This window comes from Festucalex cinctus, chromosome 2 (genome assembly GCF_051991245.1).
Source record: "Festucalex cinctus isolate MCC-2025b chromosome 2, RoL_Fcin_1.0, whole genome shotgun sequence".
NCBI lineage: Eukaryota > Metazoa > Chordata > Actinopteri > Syngnathiformes > Syngnathidae > Festucalex > Festucalex cinctus.
The window spans coordinates 42,252,412-42,272,789 of record NC_135412.1 but is presented as its reverse complement, the minus strand read 5'-3'; the positions used below and the strand labels follow the sequence as shown (position 1 = coordinate 42,272,789).

The window sequence follows — 20,378 nt, the reverse complement described above, 5'->3', positions numbered from 1 at the left end:
CTGAAATAAAGTAAACAGTGGACAGTAAAGTCATCTTTTTCAAGCTATAACATTAACTTGTCTCATTAGCTCAACATATGTTTGTATTATGAGGGAAAACATTTTTTTTTTTTAAATGTGTGGTTTAATTAATGTCATTCCAAAATAAGATCATCTTCTTTCAAGGGGATTCTCTACTGTTAAGGTTTGTTCATGTTCTAATGAAACACTCTAATGATAATAAAAACATCAAACACTCTGTTGAACTCTTGAAATCTTAAATAATGTGATAATTCCACTTCCACTATGAATCATGAGCACATCAAGGGGCAGTGAGGCTCTGCGTCCCTTGCCTACCCTGACTTCACATCACTGGTGATGATGTGAAAACATCCCACTGTATTTGTGTTCATCATTTCAGTAGTCAAACTTAGAATGTGAGCTACAGAAATAAAACAAAACAAAGATTCTTATAGGGCTGGGCGATATAAACGGCAGCCTATACTCAATATGGTGCAAATTTTGCCGAAGGTAAGCAATTTTGACTCTACTTGGGTGGCGCATGTTGATGATGTCACAGCACAGCACATGTTGATGATGTCATCGTATCTACGTCCCGGTGTCGGTACTAGATGTGATTGGGCTGCCAGATCGTATCAGGGTTTGCCTTTTCCAAAGACCTCCCGTTTCTTCTTGTTCGACGCAGCACCCGTGACCGTTTGATCCCCAATTCGGCATATCACACTGTGTGCAACTTACATTTGAGACATATCACAGATCTGGCAAGTTAAATTTCTCTTTTACTGTTTCCTTATTCGTTCGCATTCTTTCCCTATTTTGATTAGCTTTATTTCATTTCTTTTCTTCTGTTAGTTAGATATAGGCAGTGTTTTGATTTTGTAGTGTAACAATCGTAAATAAATGCATGTTTTATTAACTCTATTCCGCCTAAATCATCTGTGTTTCAGAGTGGATTATTATTCTTTTGTTAGTACAACGAACCACTGAATATTGCGTGTAGTGACTTCAGATTATAAATGATTGATAAAGAATGGATTTTGGTCGTTGGTTGCTCCTGTTAACCAAAGCAAAGCCAACGTGGTGCCCCTAGAGGTTATCGAAGTAATTACAATTGACCTCTGTAACGTTCAGATTATTAATTCGTCCAAAAGACGACCCAATTATCGCTACAGAAGCAACTTCCTCAAAACCTGAAGGTCAGCTATACTATTGTTATAGCAATAAATTTCCATACAAAGCATTTACTAGCTAAGTGTTTCTCAATCCTCACTGAGCCGAGGTACAAATTTGACATTTAAATCTTGTGGAGCACACGAGCACACAAGAATGTTACAAAACGTGCATATACTGAAGTGGTGATTATCTGGCAATGATCAAGAACAAATACGGTATTTGGAGTAAACAAAGAATAAATTGGGCAAATTTAGTGAAACTGGATAGTTTCCCAACTATGTCACATGGTGGTCGAGAATCACTGTGCTAAGCAACTATTTAGATTGCTCTGACGTCATCCCTGTACTAGCTAATAAAGAGAAAAAAGAAAACACTTACAGCCTCCACTAGACTGTTGGCGCTGCCTCTCTTCTGCAGGAAATGTGAGCAGGTCTCCGCAGGAAGCTGGAGTCGTGAGGGAGAGTGGCCGCGGCTGGGAGCGCTGTCTGTGTACCACGAACTCCTCTTCACCGAGGCCGGGATGTTGCCCACACTGCCCGAGCTCCTCCAGTCCACCTAAGGACACACAACTCTCATCTTAGTATATTTACATTCTCCCATTTTCATTTTTTCTCCCATAGTGCTTGTCCTCCTTCTGGTCATGGGTGAGCTGGACCCTATCTCAGCTGATTTGGGGCGAGATGTGGGTACACTTTGAAAATGTCACCAACAAATTGCAGGGCACATATCGACAAACAACCTTTCAAACAAATATTCAAAGAAATTGACAATTTAGAGGCTGCCTAACGTGCAGGTTTTTGGAGAGTGGGTGGACTGCAGAGTAAATGGAGAAAACCCATACAAGCATCGGAAAAATTCATTTCATTTCTTTTTTAAAGAATAAAATAAACATTTTGAATTGAATTGAATTAATGATTAAAATGTATTCTTTAATTGAATAATAAGCTGAAATGTACGCCAAGTTTTTTTTTTTTTTTATGTCTTCAGTATAAAAGGAAAAGTCTGATTAAAGATATGTGATTTTAGCTGGGTTTCTAATTAGTATCACTTTGACTGCCAGCCCTGCAAAAATGCATAATTTGATGTTTTTTTCCATCAATGGCAGTGAATGAGTTAATATTATTATTATTATTATTTTATTTATTTTTTTATTTTTTATTTGTTTATTTATTTTTTAATAAAAACAACAGCTTACATATCCTCAACTTCTTGCTTATTGATCAACAGTGAAGGCTTAACACAGCTTTCTCCAAATGCATTTTGACCTGAATTTAACTGAGTGTATGAAGTCAAGTCAAGCTTATTTATAGAGCCCTTAATAACAAAAGAGTCTCAAAGTCCCGTCAACAGTTGAACGACATCCCCTGATCGAAACACAAGAGGGCAAGGAAAAACTAAAAAAAATCCCAGTAGAAAAAGAAAAGAAAACTTGAGAAGTACAAAGTATCACATCTGTTCCAAGCAAAGGACCTTTACATGTAAGCAAATGTTTGAGCACACCTGTATGAGTGGCGTGTAGCAGGGCGAAGAATCGTAGGCAAGCGGGGAAGCAGGGGGCGTGGCCCAGGAGTGGACCGACCGCGTGGGAGAGAGGCGCTGAACTTTACTGGCGTCCAGGCCAGCCACCGCCATGACCTGAAGGCAGAAGGACAAAGGAAAGTCGAAAAGACAAGGTGTAACTAAACCAAAAAAGGGTGTTTGTTTGAGGGAACGTGTACCTGTTGCTGCAGCAGGTGCAGTGGAAGAGCTGTGCAGGAAGGAGAGGGCGGAGCTTGCTCCTGACTACTTCTTCTGCGAAGACACTCGAAACTGAAGGTCGGTCTGTTGAGGGCTATGCGAAAACACAACATGTATTATATACTGTGACTTGTTGGCTGTCTTCAAATGTGGAATTCTACATATGAATATTTACTTTATTAGGTACCCTTGTGCAATATCATGAGATCCAATATAATTCTGAAGCTTGATCGTAATTACACTCCAAAAACTGGATGACAAAGTTCCACTCCAGTCCTGCAGGAGGCAGTAACCTAGATTACCAAGTGGTTGTTGTTGTTGTTTTTTCACCAACACACAATATGGCGGCCCACTGCCTCACTTGTCGACCATTATTATATTGTGAACGCATCATTTTTATACAGCTTTTGAATAGAAACTGTGCAGGTGTACATAATGAAGTGACTGGCGTGTGAATGTTTGATGGTTTAACTGGGAAGGAAAACTCATCAAGGTCAGTATAATTTATAGTGTGTCACGTTCATTAATTTAATGCATGAGCCTTTGGGGGTGATTTTAAATGTGATTTTAAGTAGATTTAGTTTGATATTAACCCGAAAAAGGACATTTGAAAGTGTGTCACACAGAAGTGATGTTATCTAGCAGCAGCCAATAGAAAAGCACCTTCAGATGATGTCACTCCCATGGTGTTTTTTTTTTTTTTTACATTGTGCACAAGTCATAGACATAAAAAAATAAAATAAAACTAATACTGAAACTAACTAAAACTAAACTAAAACGAAACATTTATTAAATAAAACCAATACCAAAAAAAACACACCCTGAAAACTAATTTAAACTAACTAAATTTAAATAACAAAACTCAAAACGAAATAAAAACTAATTAAAATGAAAAATTCCAAAACTATAAGAACCGTGAATACCTTGCGGTGATGCTAAAAGCCATCTCCGAGGCGACTGCCTACTGTCTTGACATATGGGCTGTTGGTCATCGTCATAGAAACAATCTGACTGTTGTTCCATGCTGAAGACATCTGCGTCCAAAACGACCTCCATGTTGCGAGAGTCTTTATTGGACAGCCTGCGCAAAATACATGATTTATGTGAGTGGCGTATACTAGCTAATCGTGTATAGAGAGTCATTGAATGGCTGTCACTGACTAGTGGCTGGTCACCAGGTGTGACTGACTGTACCTGTCCTGTGTGAGCATGATGTCATCTTCATGGGACTCGTCCCCACTGTAGTAGTACTCTCCTGACCCCTGCTCCTCGTCACTGTCCGCTTCCACTGGCTCGGACCTCTGAACAGAGGCGCGGCGACCCTTACAAACCTCTGACCTGGCAAGCCAAGGTCAGTTAGGTATCAATCAGTCCAGTAACCAAAGTGTCTTTTGACAGGTATGACTGGATGGTGAATGTTTACTTTGAATGTTTGGAACTGTCTATGAGAGGGTGGACAAACTTCTGCGCTCAAGGGTCATATTTGAAAGGGACAGACAAACTAGGGCAGCGGTTCTCAAACACTTTACTGTTCATGACCATCAATGTTAAAATAACTAGCATAATAGACCTAAATGTTCATTAAAAAGAAGACAGTATCCTAAAAAGGATATTTAATTTTATTGTAATCTAGTGTAACATTATGCAGTTTGAACATATGCACTAAATAAATAAATAAAAAACAAACCTTAAAAAATATTAGTTTAAAAAAATGATGCAATTAAAATGCAGTGTACGTAACAGCTGTGAAGATATTTCACGTAAATAAATGTTTTAAAACAAAATACAAAAAATATTGCAAATGTTTTGTACTCAAGTTAAATATGACTGAACTGTAAAACAAATTCTTAAATGTTATGTAAAATATTATTGTTTCTATATGAAAACGCTTAGTAGGCCAGATTAAAAAATAAAAGAAATATTAATTACTTGATTAAATAAAAATGACTATGATGATGAGAATATATTTTTTAAATAATCAAAATTTTGCAATTAAGTGCTAATTTTGCACCTGCTTTCTATAAATCAATTAATGATATATTTAATAAGACAACTGAATAAAAAAATGGAATGCATGCATTTTAATAAACATATTTTAGGTAAAAAGATAAATAAATAAAACAATAATAATAATATTAATGAAAAATAAATGCAGCAAATATTTGAAGACCTTGATCATAAATTCTTAGTGGGACAGATTAAATAATAAAATAACTAAATTTTAATTACTTGATTAAATAACAAGACTGATGATGATGATGATGATGATGATGATAATAATAATAATAATAATAATAATAAGAAGTCATCTAGAATTCTTCTTCTTCTTCTTCTTCTTCTAGTTTAGTTTTTTTTAAATAATCACAATTTTTCAATTAATGGCTAATTTTGCACCTGCTGCTTTGACCTTTTTCTTTTTTCTTTTTTTTTTATGCATAATACTGTACCTAATGTAGGCCTCATAGCAGTGCCTCCTGCTCCAAATTGAGGGGTGCATGAGGTCAGCCCAAAAAAATGGTTAAATGGAACAGGAAGCCGTAATAGAAAAGGAAGAAAGAAATAAGGGCATCAGTGAACACATTGCATTGTGGGGTCACATTTTGGTAAGCCCTTATTAGAAAAAAAATGTCTCATGGCCAAAACTGACCTCATGGAGAGCGCCTTCCAAGGATTCTTACGGGTGGATACCGGTGAGCCCGTTTTGGTGGATGACGGGCGGTCTGTCTCTAACAAGCATTTCCGCTGCTTCCCACGGGGCACAGACAGAAGCATGGGCACGTTGGCATTGTTGAGGTTGGCGTTGGAGGGTACGGGTGATTGTTGGTGATTGGAATTAAAGCAGGAGTAGTCAGACTGATGAGAGGCGTGCTGATGATGATTATAATGGACAGGTGACGAGGTCATTTCTGCCTCCTCGCTTCTATCATTGCTCCTAACGCCCGCTTGGGCGGGTTCTGTTGAGGCACTGCAGGAAAAGGGGAGGATCTGTAGAGGACGTTGAGTGACGGTGGTCGGGTGGGTGGAGCCTCGTAGATTCGTACTGATGTGGTTGACATGGTTACCGAAAAGGCCGCCATTGCGCTGAAAAGAGATACCAGGAACAAAAAGTTGTAGTAAACAAGTAGGCTACAGTACAGAACAGTTTGTGATTATACGTATACAAAATATAGAATACCCTGTAAATTCCCTCATCTTCTTCCTCTGTCAAATCTACAAGCCCCTCGCCCTGCAAGTCACATGATATGGCTCGTCGGATCTCAGGTCCGATGTCATGTAGCGTGCGCAGGCCAGCCTGTAAAGACGTCAGATGGAATGAAACAGAACATAAAAGGAAATAGCGCTGCCAATACAGTTCTTCCAAGAGGGTGACTCATCGGAATTCACTCATTTTTTGGAATCAGCTTGACAGTACTCACCTGTAGAGCCATGGTGCTGTTAGTCTTGTCGAATGAGCGCATACCCACAAGGCCTTTCTCTTTGCGCCTCTTGAACTTCCTGAAGTAGTCCTGTATCAGGAAGGTGGCATAGAACTTCCCCACTGTTACCTCGTCATCTGAGTGAACAGACCACACACGCCGAGGGGTCCCCAATCAACACCAAAGGCGCAAAAACGCTCGCATCCTCTCTGTGTGCGCCTGTGCGTGGGTGGATGTGCGTGTGTGTCCAGTCAAATGTAGAACATACAAGTCTGCAATGCCTTGGCTCATACTTTCTCACAATCCCATTCTCAGTTCGCTATTTCCCAAGTCACATTTTTTTCCTGTGGAACCTATGCTCACCTAGTCACTAAAAACTCACCTTTTCATGCTTTTGGTTGGGCCCGAACAATATGCATTTTTTTAGGCCGATGCTGATACCGATTTTTGGCAGAAAAAAAAAAATACCAATTACCGATTAATCTGCCGATTATTTAAAAATATATGTAAAATAAAATTAATCCCTTCCCCAATTCCTTTTCAATGGGTGCCAATTACGCACAAACTTTCGCTATTAAGCTTCTCTGCTTTGAATGACAAGTCCATATAAAAAAATTTTTATGAAATGTACAAGGTTATTGTATAGATGTATGTGTCAATAATAAAACCATTCTTATTTGTTTACAACTGCTGTAAAGCATTAACATTTTCTTTTATATATTTTTATCTTGTTTTCATAAGTCTTGGGACTTACTGGGCTAACCTGGGACCTTGGGGATTGCATTTCGTGCCATGTCATATGGAAATGTGTGTTAAGATAAAAATAAAAATAAAAAATTCTTGAAATAAGAATAGAATAAACTAAAATAATAGCAACTCATGCCGTGCATTCATAGCATACACACTTAAAGTGAGTACAGAAGAAAGTTGCAATTGAATAACTAGTTTTTCACACATTGTGAAGAATTTGTGCCTTTGCATAGTGTTATCCCATCTGTAGGAATGTGTTCCCACAAGACTTGTGTGTGGATATTCATTATTTGAAGGAAAAACACTCCAGATGTCGATGCTAACTTCCTGTTACCATTTGCTAATTCCTGTTAGTGCTAGGCTCGCGATATCTTCTCTCTTTTTTTTTTTTTTTTTTTTTTTACGAAGCATGTTTTGTATTTAAATATACAGTGGGTGTAATTCTTAAAGTTATGTATTTAGTTTTACAGTTAACTCCAACTGCGGTGTCATTAAAAAGCTTAAAGGGCGCTTCGGCACAACAGAATAACCAGAATAACAGACGCTACACACTTGCTCGTTGCTAATGCTACGCAAGAAAAATGGTGCATTAAGGGTACTTTCACAGCGTTGTAAACTTTTCTTCATAACGTTTTAAGGGAAAAATAATAGGCCATTTGGCCGATTGTTTTGGTTGATGTTTGAAGGCCAATAATCGGTTGATTAATCGGTCGGACCCTACATTCTTGGTTCTAGGCTACTTTTGTGGTCATTTTCAACTTCCTAACATTTCACATGATGGCGACAATGCCATGGCTAATGGGAAAGTAGCAATTGGTGCATCGTTGTATGTCATGGTGGAGCTATATTTAACCTAGTTTTCAGCACAACAGTTTTTACCACATGCATATGCTTTTGGTCAGTGAATGGCTATTAAAAAATATCAAGGTAACAAATAACAGATGCCTCATTGTTGCTTGACAATTGCTATTTTTACAGGTTGTGAAGGTTGCAATGTTGTTACAACAAGCAGCAAGCAGTCAACTGAAGCTCTCATCTTGAGACACAGAAAAGAACTAGAGGACAGCCAGCAATGAAGAAGAAAATGACAGGACGCCATCTGCCATGCAGGGAAGCTCTTCAGGTCTGATTCACTCAGATGACTTGTCACTAACTGTTTCACAATGCATTGGCGTATCAGAGGAGTAACAGTACAGCAGGGATTTATTTATGTTTACATAGAAGTTGCGTATTGCCCCATTTGGGTAATTAGAAGCAAACTGTGAAGCTGGCTTAGCTGGTCAGAGGGAAAACAGGCGACTAAATTTCAGTGGGGAGAAACTGAAAGACTGAAGTTCAGCTGAATCGAGGGGTCCAGTAAACATGTTTTGTCGTTCTTGTAAAAACACAGAACTGTACTTCCATCATCACCTTTTCCTGGACCTTTTTAATAAATGAAGAACCAAGTAAGGGTGATGGATGCTTGAAGATGGAAGCATGGATGATGCCATTTGGGGCGCATATTGATGGTGATCCATTTTCAAGCAATGGAGGTTTTCCATGCATCACGCAACACAGTTGAAGAAAACGACACAAGGCTCTGTTCAGAAAGCAAACCTGTGAATTTACTTTTTCGTTTGGATATAGGTCTGATCGGATGTGTGGTCTGTGTGTTGTATAAATGAATGTAGTATTGAAAAATTCTTACATATGTTTTTAGAGAATTTGATTTGTGCCATGCCATTTTGACACTATGATTTGAATGAGGCAAAAATTGTACTAGAAATTTAAATGATTTACGCACACTCATGCGTGTATTTTACCAACTGAGGATTATGTACAGGTCCTTTTTTTTCCCCAAGCAGAGCCTTGTGAACTTTTAAGCCAAGTAAGCGTTAAGCATTCTCATGTCACCAGACTAAAACAGCACTGCCCAGAGAGGCAGAAAGAGAAAAGGCTAAGTGTGTGACTGAGCAAAGCAAGCTGTGGGAAAGAGAAGCCTGACACAAAGTTAAAAGCAGAAGAAGGCAGACGTAGGGTTAAGCTAATATACGGTAAACATGCAGTTGATGTTTGGCGTCTAGAACACAACACCGAAGCATGTCAGCAACTTGGGACGGAAACTACAGGCTTGAGTTAAGATTAAATAGTAAAATATTACTGGTAGTAAAGCCACAAAAGCACTAACTACTTATAAACTTGGCTTCCAAAATAGAAGACGCGAGAAGAGCAGGGCACCGAGTGGTATTCCTTTGGGGTGTAGTGACCACTCACCACCTGCAGGGGGCACTACTTGATCCAACAGTTTCATGCTGGTCCTTTTCCAGATCTTCTTGATCACAGCCCTCAGCTCCTCGTTAGCTTGTTCTAGGTTACCTTGGAGACAAGATTCAGGAAGGGAAATTCACTCTTTCATATTTGCGGGCTACTTTTGGCACTTTGACAAGGCTATCAATAAAAAAATTAAGCTGGGATTATAACGATAATAAGGTTTGGACTCACCTTCTGTTTTAATCTTGAGAGCAGTGCGCACCAGTGCAAACAAGGTGGCATTAAACATAACTGTGCCATCGCTGTTCAGAGGCATGTTCATCGCAACCAGACGCTGCACATGTTCATGAATCAAACATCAGAGAGGATAGATACAATGTGCACTACTCATATACATTTTAAACCACATTACAAATCAAATCTACAGTATTATTGTTTTAAGAATGTTATATTTGCTTTGCTCGGGGTTGTCATTTGAGATATTTGTCTGTTCCTGCAAACATTTTTACTATATACGCATACCTGCCATGATATTTGGGTATTTATTCAGTTATTTTTTTTTTTTTAATAAGACCAAAACACATTTTTATTACTATATTTCTTGTGTTTGTTATTAAAATACATGGGAAAAGGACCTTGGAAAAAAAATAATTGCATATTAAATCACAATCTCAATATTTTTTGGGGGAATTGCAATTAGATTAGTTTTTTTACTTATCATTATTATTATTATTATTATTATTAGTTATTTATTTTAGACATTTAAGATTTCAGATTTCAAATTTACTTTTAACTTTTAACAAACCTGATCGCTATCAAATGCTGTCCATTCCTAAATACATTTCTATGTATTTGGATAATCAGAAGCAGGTAGTTCATGTGAATATTATCCAGAAATCCACATTTTGGAACAAGTTTAATTTAAATAACATAGAAAATCACATTTTACATGTTAGCACACTTATATTAAAGTCAAATTAGTTATATAAGTGTTGTGGGAAAACCTGGATCTGAATTCAACATGATGTTAATTTTAGCTATCACTTATTGAATTCACAGGTGAGAAATATTAGGATCACTTAGGGAGGCTAATCTATCATGTGTAATGTTACTCAACTCAACTTTATTTATATAGCGCTTTCATACAGCATCATATATACTACACACCTTGCAGGCCACCCTGTGTGGGCAAAGCTTGCCAAAGCCAAGAGGAGGTTGGATCCTCCTCAGCAATGTCACCACATCCAGGTGTTTTATCCTGCCTCTGCCAGGAACACAAATCAATAATTAATAAGAATATAACAAGAAAATTAAAGACTAACGAGGAACCACTATTAAAAACAAATCAGAGCATTAGAGAACTATTCATAATAGGATAATGCACAGTGTTGACTTTAAATAAGTTTATAGTACACTGTAAAAAAAAAACTAAAATAACAGTTTCACTGATTATTTATTATTTATTATTTATTTTACAGATGTTTCCTATATTTTTAAAATAACATTTCATTTTCAAAAATAGACTGTAGGTGTAATCTCATATGTTAAATGTAAAATAACATGAAATCACTGTAACTGTGAAAACGCAATATATATATAGTTATATAGTTATGTAGTTCTTCTACAAAAAAACAAACAAACAAAAAAAAGCATAAGAAATACATATCGGTATATTTATTGTTAAAATAATTCAATAAAAAATCAAAAAATTGTAATTTTACGATTCTTTGGCATTTTTATTGAAAATATATACATTCCATGTATCCTAAAATTACTTAAAACAGCGGTGGCGTGGTTCAGTGGTAGAGTGGTCGTCTAGTATCCCTGAGGTTGGCGGTTTGATCCCTTTTGTGACCATGTCGAAGTATCCTTGAGCAAGATCCTGAATTTGTGATACTGCGTCATCAGAAGATGAATAAGTAGTCAAAAATGTAAAGCGTTTTGAGGGCCTCGTAAGGTGGAAAAGCGCTATATAAATTAATTATCATAACAGTGCATTCTCGCAATTTTAAACCCAATATCTATTTTTTCAACAGTTTTTATACTGTTATGTTACATCAAACGCAAATGATTACCGTATTTCCCGCACTATAAGGCGCACCTCATTATAAGGCGCACCGTCAATGTATGATATATTTTCAAACTTTTTCCATATATAAGGCGCACTGCACTATAAGGCGCACCACATTATAAGGCGCACCTTCAATTAATGACATATTTTACAAATTTTTCCATATATAAAGGCGCTACAGTAGAGGCTGGGGTTACATTATGCATCCATTAGATGGTGCTGTGCTAAAGGGAATGTCAACAAAACAGTCATATAGGTAAGTCAAACTTTATGAATAGATTACAAACCAGCTTTCTGACAACTCCATTGACTCCATTCACTGGAAAAGCGCTATATAAAGTAATTATCATAACAGTGCATTCTCGCAATTTTAAACCCAATATCTATTTTTTCAACAGTTTTTATACTGTTATGTTACATCAAACGCAAATGATTACCGTATTTCCCGCACTATAAGGCGCACCTCATTATAAGGCGCAACTTCAATGTATGATATATTTTCAAACTGTTTCCATATATAAGGCGCACTGCACTATAAGGCGCACCTTCAATTAATGACATATTTTACAAATTTTTCCATATATAAGGCGCTACAGTAGAGGCTGGGGTTACATTATGCATCCATTAGATGGTGCTGTGCTAAAGGGAATGTCAACAAAACAGTCATATAGGTAAGTCAAACTTTATGAATAGATTACAAACCAGCTTTCTGACAACTCCATTCACTCCCAAAATGAATAAACAGCTGTTTTATTATTTTCTCTGAGGTAAAGTATTAGTATTAGCTCGCGATCCAAGATGGCGGGATCTTCTGGGCATGCGCGTCACCGATCGTGCAGGGTCACCGATAGCGTCTTGACAGTGAGACCTGTTGCGGCTCAATATTGATCCATATATAAGGCGCACTGGATTATAAGGCGCAGGGTCAGCTTTAGAAAAAAATTAAGGCTTTTAGGTGCGCCTTATAGTGCGGAAAATACAGTATACATCCTCTTTTCATAAAATGATGTAATTAAAAACGACTAAAAACAGCATCCATCCATCCATCCATTTTTTGAACCGTTTGTTCCTCACAAGGGTCGTGGGAGGTGCTGGAGCCTATCCGAGCTGGCAATGGGCAGGCGGGGGACACCCTGGAGTGGTTGCCAGCCAATCGCAGGGCACACAGCGACGAACAACCATCCACACTCACAAGCACACTTAGCGACAATTCGGAGCGCCCAGTTAACCTGCCATGCATGTCTTTGGAATGTAGGAGGGGACCGGAGTACCCAGAGAAGACCAACGCAGGCACGGGGAGAACATGCAGAGGCGGACATGCTGCTAACCAGTAATCCACCCTAATAACAGCACATTTCTGTAATTTTATGAGAAGTAATTTTCTGTTATTTTACTATTTTTTTTAGCACCCCAGCTGCAGCAAAACTACCATTTTTTTAAACATGATTTGTTTACCCCCCATTTTTTTTTTTTTTTTTTTTTACATTGTAGGTGTATGAATGATAAATAAACAATATCACAGTATTGGCAGAATTAGAGGTAAGCGAAATATAATTTTGCTTACGGCGTGGGCCAGTTCTGAAGGAAATACACAGCAAAAGGCAAAGTCCCAAGTACTCACTTTGCTTCAGGGTCATATTCGGACCAGATGCGTTTAAATTCATCAAGATGATGCGGTCCAAGAATGGACCAATCCCGGGTGAGATAGTCAAAATTATCCATGATGACGGCAACAAACAGGTTAATAATCTGAAACCAGGACATGAACATGATTTTTTTGTGCCTGCATTATGACTCCTGTGTCGTTTTGTGGAATGCGTCAAGATCACCAGAAAAGCACAAAGCATGTAGAAGGTGATGAAGTAGATGATGGCGAAGCTGCTGCCACAGGTTCGCTCCTCGCCGGGGTTGTAGTCCGACTCGGTATCGCACAACTTCCCAGGGAGACAGGCCAGCATGATTTCCTGCCAGGCCTCGCCCGTGGCACATCTAACATTCAACATTAGCGACAAGTTATGGTGCTAACTCATTAACAATTGTTGCGGTAACCATTGATTCAAAGTGACAGAAGCAAACCTGAAGAGCATAAGGACAGCTTGAGGGAACGTTTGGAAGTTATTGTTGCGGTTGATTTGTGTTCCATCCACCATGGCTATTTTCCCAAAAACCTGAAACATGTAAAGTCAAACATGACACATAATAATGACAACAGTGTATAATAATGTAAACCTTACTATATAATGTACAATATTGTATTAAATAGTAAATTGACTTATCTTATTATTATATGTCTTTTTATATAGCGCTTTAACTACACCATATGGTGCCCAAAGCGCTTTACAATTTAAGCCTCACATTCACACACGGTCATTGTAATATCATTGTGATAATTGAATTAATAAGAAAGACTAGAGTCTCTTATTCCATCAGGAAAAAAATATATTTGTATCTGTTTCAGTTCTGCAGCAATTAACATTAGAGTATAACTAAGTTTCATCTATATTCACATTCCTGGTGAAAACTGACAAAAAGAGCTTGTTGCAACATGGCACTGGCTGATCTCTTATACTCTGCTGCCACCTGCTGGCCATTTTTTGTAATAACTACCATTGCTTTAAGCCCCCTCTTCATGTCAGAACCTGCGTCAAAGCCTTCTGTATGCTCTTGCATAAAAAAAAAACATTTAACTCATCATTCACTCCCAGCCATTTTCACTGAAGCAACCATCTTTGATCCCGGCTGTTTTACTGGATTTTGACTGATTTTGCAAGGCCCACAGAATATTGTGTTCTATTGCTATAAAAACGTGGAACCTACCAAAAGAAAGATTAGTCTCTTCTTTCATCAGGAAAATATATATATATATTTCTGTCTGTTCCCGTTTTGCAGCAATTAGCATTAGGATATAGCTAAGCTTCATCATTATTGACAAATCTGCTGAGAATTGTGGGGAAATCAGCTTGTTTTCAATGGCCCTAGTTGATCTCTTATACTCTGCTCCCACCTGCTGGCCGTTTTTTCAATAACTACCATTGCTTCACCCGTTCTCTGCAGTTCAGAGGTTGCATCAAAGCCTTCTGTATCTTCTAGCATAAATAAAATAAAATAAAATGTATAAATACGTCTTTGGGACACTTAAAACATTTAAAATAGAACATATGTACTCCTTTTTGGGTGCAAATGAGTTAAAAAAAAATGTGTAAATAGGTTTTTGAGAGTGAAGGACAAAGTATTAAAAAACATGTTTACACATTTTGGGTTTGAATTAATAGTAATTAAGGTCACCTTACAATGACCTAGTCCTAGTGGCACCACTGTGTTATGATCTTTTCTGAGGGGATAAGGTGGTGTCTGTTTGGGGTGAAATGTTTATTTATTCAAATTGTATCGCACCCACGATTAACTGAGGTGTTTGTATGTCTTTGTCTGACTGCAGTGAATCTGTTGAGCTCTGTTTTAATTGTAAATATTGTTCCATGCAAACTCTGTGTACCCAAAAGAATACCTCACCTGCATTCCAATTACTGCATAGATGAAGAACAGCATGGCTATCAGAAGTGCAACATAGGGGAGAGCCTGGAGGTAGAAGACGAAGAAAGGAACGGCATCTGATAAATACACTCAACAAAAATTTATTTTTATTACTGTCAAAACATTTTTTTGCATTTTAGCCTCACCTGAAAGGATTTGATAAAAGTCCACAGCAGCGTCCGGATGCCATCGCCCCTGCTCAACAATTTGACCAATCGCATCACTCGAAAGAGGCGGAAGAAGGTGATAGAGATGCGAGCACTGTCTTCAGTGTTCTGCATAACGGTGATATACATTGAAGGATTAATTATCCTGGTCATACAAATTAAGAAGTATAAAAACGTGCAATTCAAACCCATCTGTTCAACTTCATTTAAACCTGATTTAGTGAAACAGGCACATTTCAGTAAATGATATGTGGAAGATTTCGAACTTCCTGATCGTGGCAATGACAACAATTAGGACGCATGCAGAACAACAGCATGCCATGAACACACCTGAATGCCTCACAAAACTTTCTAAAGAATTTTATAGCCCACAGTCCAACAATCAGACCGTAAATGCAAGAAACAGCAAGTCTGATGACTTCATGACTTCAATTATTTGTCAAGTGGATGCAAACACTTGTTGAAATGAACAACAATAATGTCTCACGCCATGCATCAAACATGTCGGCTGATCATTTAACGAAAACCAAATTTCAAAGATCCTCTCAAAATACATGAAATGACAGCGTGCACAATATTTCAGTCTTTTTTTTTTTTTTTTCCAGTGACCAAATATTTTTGGAGTTTGGAGTTGAAATGAAAGAGGCGGGGCTTCTTCTTACCCCTGGTTCCACTATCACCTTGACGACAGGGAGCGCTGCCGACTTAAAACCAAAAACCTGAAGTTAATTGGAGTTACATCATCCAGATCAAGACAAAATACTTCTGTATGCATCTTCACTTGAGCAGTTGGTATAAGTGTTTATTCAAATTTAGACGACAAATAGAAAACATTGTCAGCGATACAAGCAAAAGCTTCCTGATATGAGTAACTCATGATAAAAACACAAATTAATGTACATAACATATAAATGTATACATAAAAACATGAAAGTTTTGTTACATCACATACAGTGTGATAAGTGTATTAGACTGCCATCCACAGTACTGTACAGTATGGTTCTGTTATAATGTAGAAATGAGAGCTTTTTAACTGAAATTATATTTTCAGTGCCATAACACAATTAATATTATTACCCATGAATTTGCTAACTAAAAGTTTTACAAAAAAAAAACATGTTAAAATTTGTCATATTATTTACATACCATAAAAAGAAAATATGTTTAAGTCGTTAAATGCCACGCTTGATTAATTTCTGACTTTCCATTGAGGTGCCTCGAATGTGAGTATAAAAATATGAATTCAGTTTGAAATGTCTCATGGTTCAATGTCTAAAATAGACTGAGATTGAAAAGCACTTTATTTGACTTGACTTGAAATTTGATCCCTTGTAAAAGTTAATTGGAATGTGACATTAACTAAGTAATTTTACATGATTTTAGCGAAAATGATGAGTTAACCATCCGTGGTTAAATGTGCCAAAAGTGGCACTGGTAGGAATGATGAAAATAAATGTTTGGACTTATTTAGTAATCACTTCAAGACAATTCAGTGTGAGACAATTACTGTAAATGAATGAATGAATGAATAAATAAATAAATAAATAAATGGTGTATGCTTTAAGTCATTTGTGGGCACTGTAAAATAATTTGCACTTAGAAAATTCATAAAATAAATTAATAAAAGAAAGGTTGTAATCTTGACTTGGAAGCTAAATCAAGCCCCCGACCATCTGCAGTTAGATAAACAGTTGCAAACAGACATGCATGCGTGATTACTTACATTGATCTCAGTGATGGCAATGTCAACCACGCTACCCACAACAATTAAGGCATCAAAAGTGTTTCCATGCATCAGCAAAATAATTCTGCAAGCCACAAGACAAAAAAAGAAAAAAGAAAAAAAGAAAAAAGGAGAGAGAGAGAGAGAGGAGAGAGAGAGAGAGAGAGAGAGGAGAGAGAGAGAGAGAGAGGAGAGAGAAGAGAGAGAGAGAGAGAGAGAGAGAGAGAGAGAGAGAGAGAGAGAGAGAGAGAGAGAGAGAGAGAGAGAGAGAGAGAGAGAGAGAGAAGAGAGAGAGAGAGAGAGAGAGAGAGAGAGAGAGGAGAGAGAGAGAGAGAGAGAGAGAGGGGGGGGGGGGGGGGCAGGACAGAAAAGAAATATAATCAAAATAATAATAATCATCAGCTGTAAGCAGAGATGAACAACTTTGCTTTAATGCTGAATGTGCAAAATGATCATCAAACCTTGACGCAAAGTTCTGCCCACTAGGATACTTGATTCACTAGTAGGAGTTTGTGGAAGTATAAATCCTACAATTGGCCCAAAATGTCCGACTTCCTGTTCAATTTCCAGCATGAGTCATTAGACTTTTTCATGCATCGTGTCAACATTGACATCTCTATTTACCGTCTGGTGGTAAAAAATGAAATAAAAAGAGATTGGAAGGAAAAGCGAGAAGGTACTAAGGAAAGAAGCGGCAAGTGGTGGAGGCAGTACAAGACAAAGCCGAACATACTGGCGTCTCTCTACCTGGCTGAGTATGATGTCGACTACACTGCCAATCACCACCAGGGCGTCGAAGACGTTCCAGGCGTCCCCGACATAGCCCTGAATAGGGCGACCATGCACAGCCAGCAGGAGGAGGAAACAAAAGAAGTGGGTGTGTGTGTGTGTGGGGGGGGGGGGGGGGGGGGGGGTAAAAAGGAATGCAGGGCCGAGGTAGGGAAGTAAGAGGGAGAGGAAGAGTGCATGAGGGCTGTTAAGTGGAAAAGAGGGATTGTCGTCAGATCAAAACGTCACCGTTTACTTGAGGGATCTATCAGGGAAGAAATAGGGGAACATCTACGCTGGTAAGAACATGAGATATAGCACACTATACTTTGAGATATCATCATTAAATCATTATTAAACTATCATTTTGTAATTTTTGACATTTGTGTGCTTTTGTCGTTCATGTGAAATTCATTTAAAGTTTACATTATTACAGTAAAGTTAAGTTATGCTAATGCTAAATGCTACATAGACAGTTTCTAATGTGCAGGACCCATAGACAATACACAGTCTTCAAATCATTATGCTCATATTTCTCAAGAATTAGTCACACTTTTATTGGCAGCCAGGCCAATTATTTCTTCGGCATTTAAATGTGAAGATGAGAAGCACAGAGCTTCAGACCTTGCTGCTTTTATTTCTGCGGTTGTGTCATCCTGTTGCCTTTTTTCTTTAAACTAAAATGCAGAGCTGTCAAACTATGTTTTTTAATCAGATTACAGTACCAGTAATCACATCTTAGAATGTTGATTAATCACGATGAATCGCTTAGTTGAAAATGCATTTTTATCAGCATTTTTTGCCCACCAAATTTAAAGATCACCTGTTATGTGATCATTCTTTCAACTTTTAATGTTATGAGGATGTCTTCAACATTTTTGATCCACTGCACACGCTCATCCTCCTCTTTTACTAATCAGTTAATTACTTGCATAATTTCAAATGAAGGAAAAAATGACCCCAATATTTTGACATGAACAAATATTCTGAATGTCAAGCACAAACATGTATTAAATAAAGCCTAAATGCATGAAGTTGTGTTTACTGCTCAAAAACAACCTGCGCTACCTTTAGCATAGCTATACGCTGTCAAGCTAAATGATTATCTGTTGTCAAAATTAATAGTGTGATTAATCTGCATTAATGCATGATTAATGCGATAATTTTTTGTTATTGATTAATTAATTAGCTAACGCTTTAACTGACAGGACTATTAAATACCAGACATTTTATGTAATCAAAATGTCCATCTACAGTTTTAATAGCAGCTTCTGGAATTCTATTCACCCCCACAGCACACCAGACTCACTCTGGGCTTGAAGGCAATCAGCTTGAATATCATCTCAACAGTGAAAACACCAGTGAAGACCATGTTCAGGATGTCCATGGCGTAGTTGAACAGGTGAGACTGGCCATGGTGCTGCAAAGAGGCAACGCACACATCAGATCACCAAAGGTGAAACAAGAATCAAGACTGAGTGTGAAGATTGATATTCAAAAGCATTCTTACCTGTATTGCCAGACAGAGGGTGTTGAGGATGATTAGTACAAACATGACATACTCAAAGCCGGTGGAGTTGACCACATACCAGAACTTGTACTGGTATGGGTTTTTGGGTATGTAGCGACGCAGGGGCCGGGCTTTGAGAGCATACTCCACACATTGGCGCTGGAGCGATTGGGAAGTAGAGAAAGACAAATACTTTAGTCCATAGATGTATTTTTAAAATAACTAATATAGTGGTTCCACGTACCTGGTTCTTGTCCAGCTCACAGTTCTTGTATTCCTTCTCACCTTGCTCCTGGAAGGTGACAATAACGAAACCAACAAAGATGTTCATCATGAAGAAGGCAATTATGATAATATAGATGATGAAGAAGATGGATATCTCAATGCGGTAGTTGTAGATGGGACCCATGTTTTCACGGTTAGAGTCGATGGCCTTGTATAAGAGACTGTGGGGGGGGAAACAAACACAACAGAAAAGCATAAAACAGGGCAGACCTACACCAATGCTTCTACTAGTAATATCTTCATAGCAATAAGTAGAAGCTGAGTGTAGCCAATATTTGCTGCATATTGTAACAAAAGTACAGAAGTAAGAATAGGCTAGGTGTCAGAAGAGTAAGGTCCGGCTCGGGAAGAGAGGAGGCAGAGACTAAAACTTGTGTTTGGTAATTTCACCATGTATTAAATTACAGCGTGAACAACAACAACAACCCTAGTGGACAGGACAAATATACACTTATGTACAAGAAAAAATGAATGGCCATTCAATGCAAATAATAAATTTTCAATCATTTACCATGAAGAACCAAAATAAAGAAAAGAAGGGAAAAGAAGGGAACAACTCTTTATCGAGGCACGGATTGAACTATCTGATTGATAATTTCCAAAGTTCTGCAATATGAAGTTCATTTGTTGGCAATCGCATATTCACAGTTCACTTGCGCAAAAATGTAGTCACAGTTCATGCAACCAGCACTATAGTGATCCAATTGTCCAGCAACCGAGGTGTATGAGTGAATGTGAGTAACTGAGAGAATGAATCCGGAGGGGTTGCAGATCAGAGTGCAAGTTATGGAAAAGTGCAGGGTCGGCTACGAGAGCCTCCTACCAGCCCGAACAGAGCAGGTGGCTGGGGTTCCTGGCAGGAATCTCCATTTCCTTAGCTGCATTCAATGTTCGTTGACTGTTCCTGGGCTTAGCTCACCATCAATTCAAGTCTGGCCTGTATGAAACAGGACCATCTTAATATTCTTTGTGTACACAAATAAGAAACTACATTGCA

At 38.0% G+C, this 20,378-nt stretch overlaps 1 protein-coding gene across 7 annotated transcripts in view; it reads right to left on the bottom strand.

The window, feature by feature from the left end:
- cacna1db (calcium channel, voltage-dependent, L type, alpha 1D subunit, b) overlaps positions 1–20,378 on the bottom strand; it is a 240,290-nt gene that overhangs the window by 2,818 nt on the left and 217,094 nt on the right. For 6 of the 7 annotated variants that reach the window (XM_077515154.1, XM_077515156.1, XM_077515157.1 and 3 more), the window contains 22 exons: positions 19,341–19,542; positions 19,097–19,255; positions 18,896–19,006; positions 17,566–17,643; positions 15,758–15,799; positions 15,075–15,203; positions 14,908–14,973; positions 13,474–13,565; positions 13,227–13,386; positions 13,019–13,146; positions 10,494–10,590; positions 9,558–9,660; positions 9,330–9,431; positions 6,327–6,463; positions 6,086–6,202; positions 5,558–5,991; positions 5,358–5,384; positions 4,105–4,248; positions 3,834–3,991; positions 2,892–3,004; positions 2,674–2,808; positions 1,552–1,728 (listed from right to left, as the gene is read on the bottom strand). In XM_077515154.1, coding sequence (XP_077371280.1) covers positions 1,552–1,728; positions 2,674–2,808; positions 2,892–3,004; positions 3,834–3,991; positions 4,105–4,248; positions 5,358–5,384; positions 5,558–5,991; positions 6,086–6,202; positions 6,327–6,463; positions 9,330–9,431; positions 9,558–9,660; positions 10,494–10,590; positions 13,019–13,146; positions 13,227–13,386; positions 13,474–13,565; positions 14,908–14,973; positions 15,075–15,203; positions 15,758–15,799; positions 17,566–17,643; positions 18,896–19,006; positions 19,097–19,255; positions 19,341–19,542 — 2,911 coding nt within the window. The remainder of the gene's footprint in view (positions 1–1,551; positions 1,729–2,673; positions 2,809–2,891; positions 3,005–3,833; positions 3,992–4,104; positions 4,249–5,357; positions 5,385–5,557; positions 5,992–6,085; positions 6,203–6,326; positions 6,464–9,329; positions 9,432–9,557; positions 9,661–10,493; positions 10,591–13,018; positions 13,147–13,226; positions 13,387–13,473; positions 13,566–14,907; positions 14,974–15,074; positions 15,204–15,757; positions 15,800–17,565; positions 17,644–18,895; positions 19,007–19,096; positions 19,256–19,340; positions 19,543–20,378) is intronic. The other variant, XM_077515155.1, reaches the window with a different exon arrangement.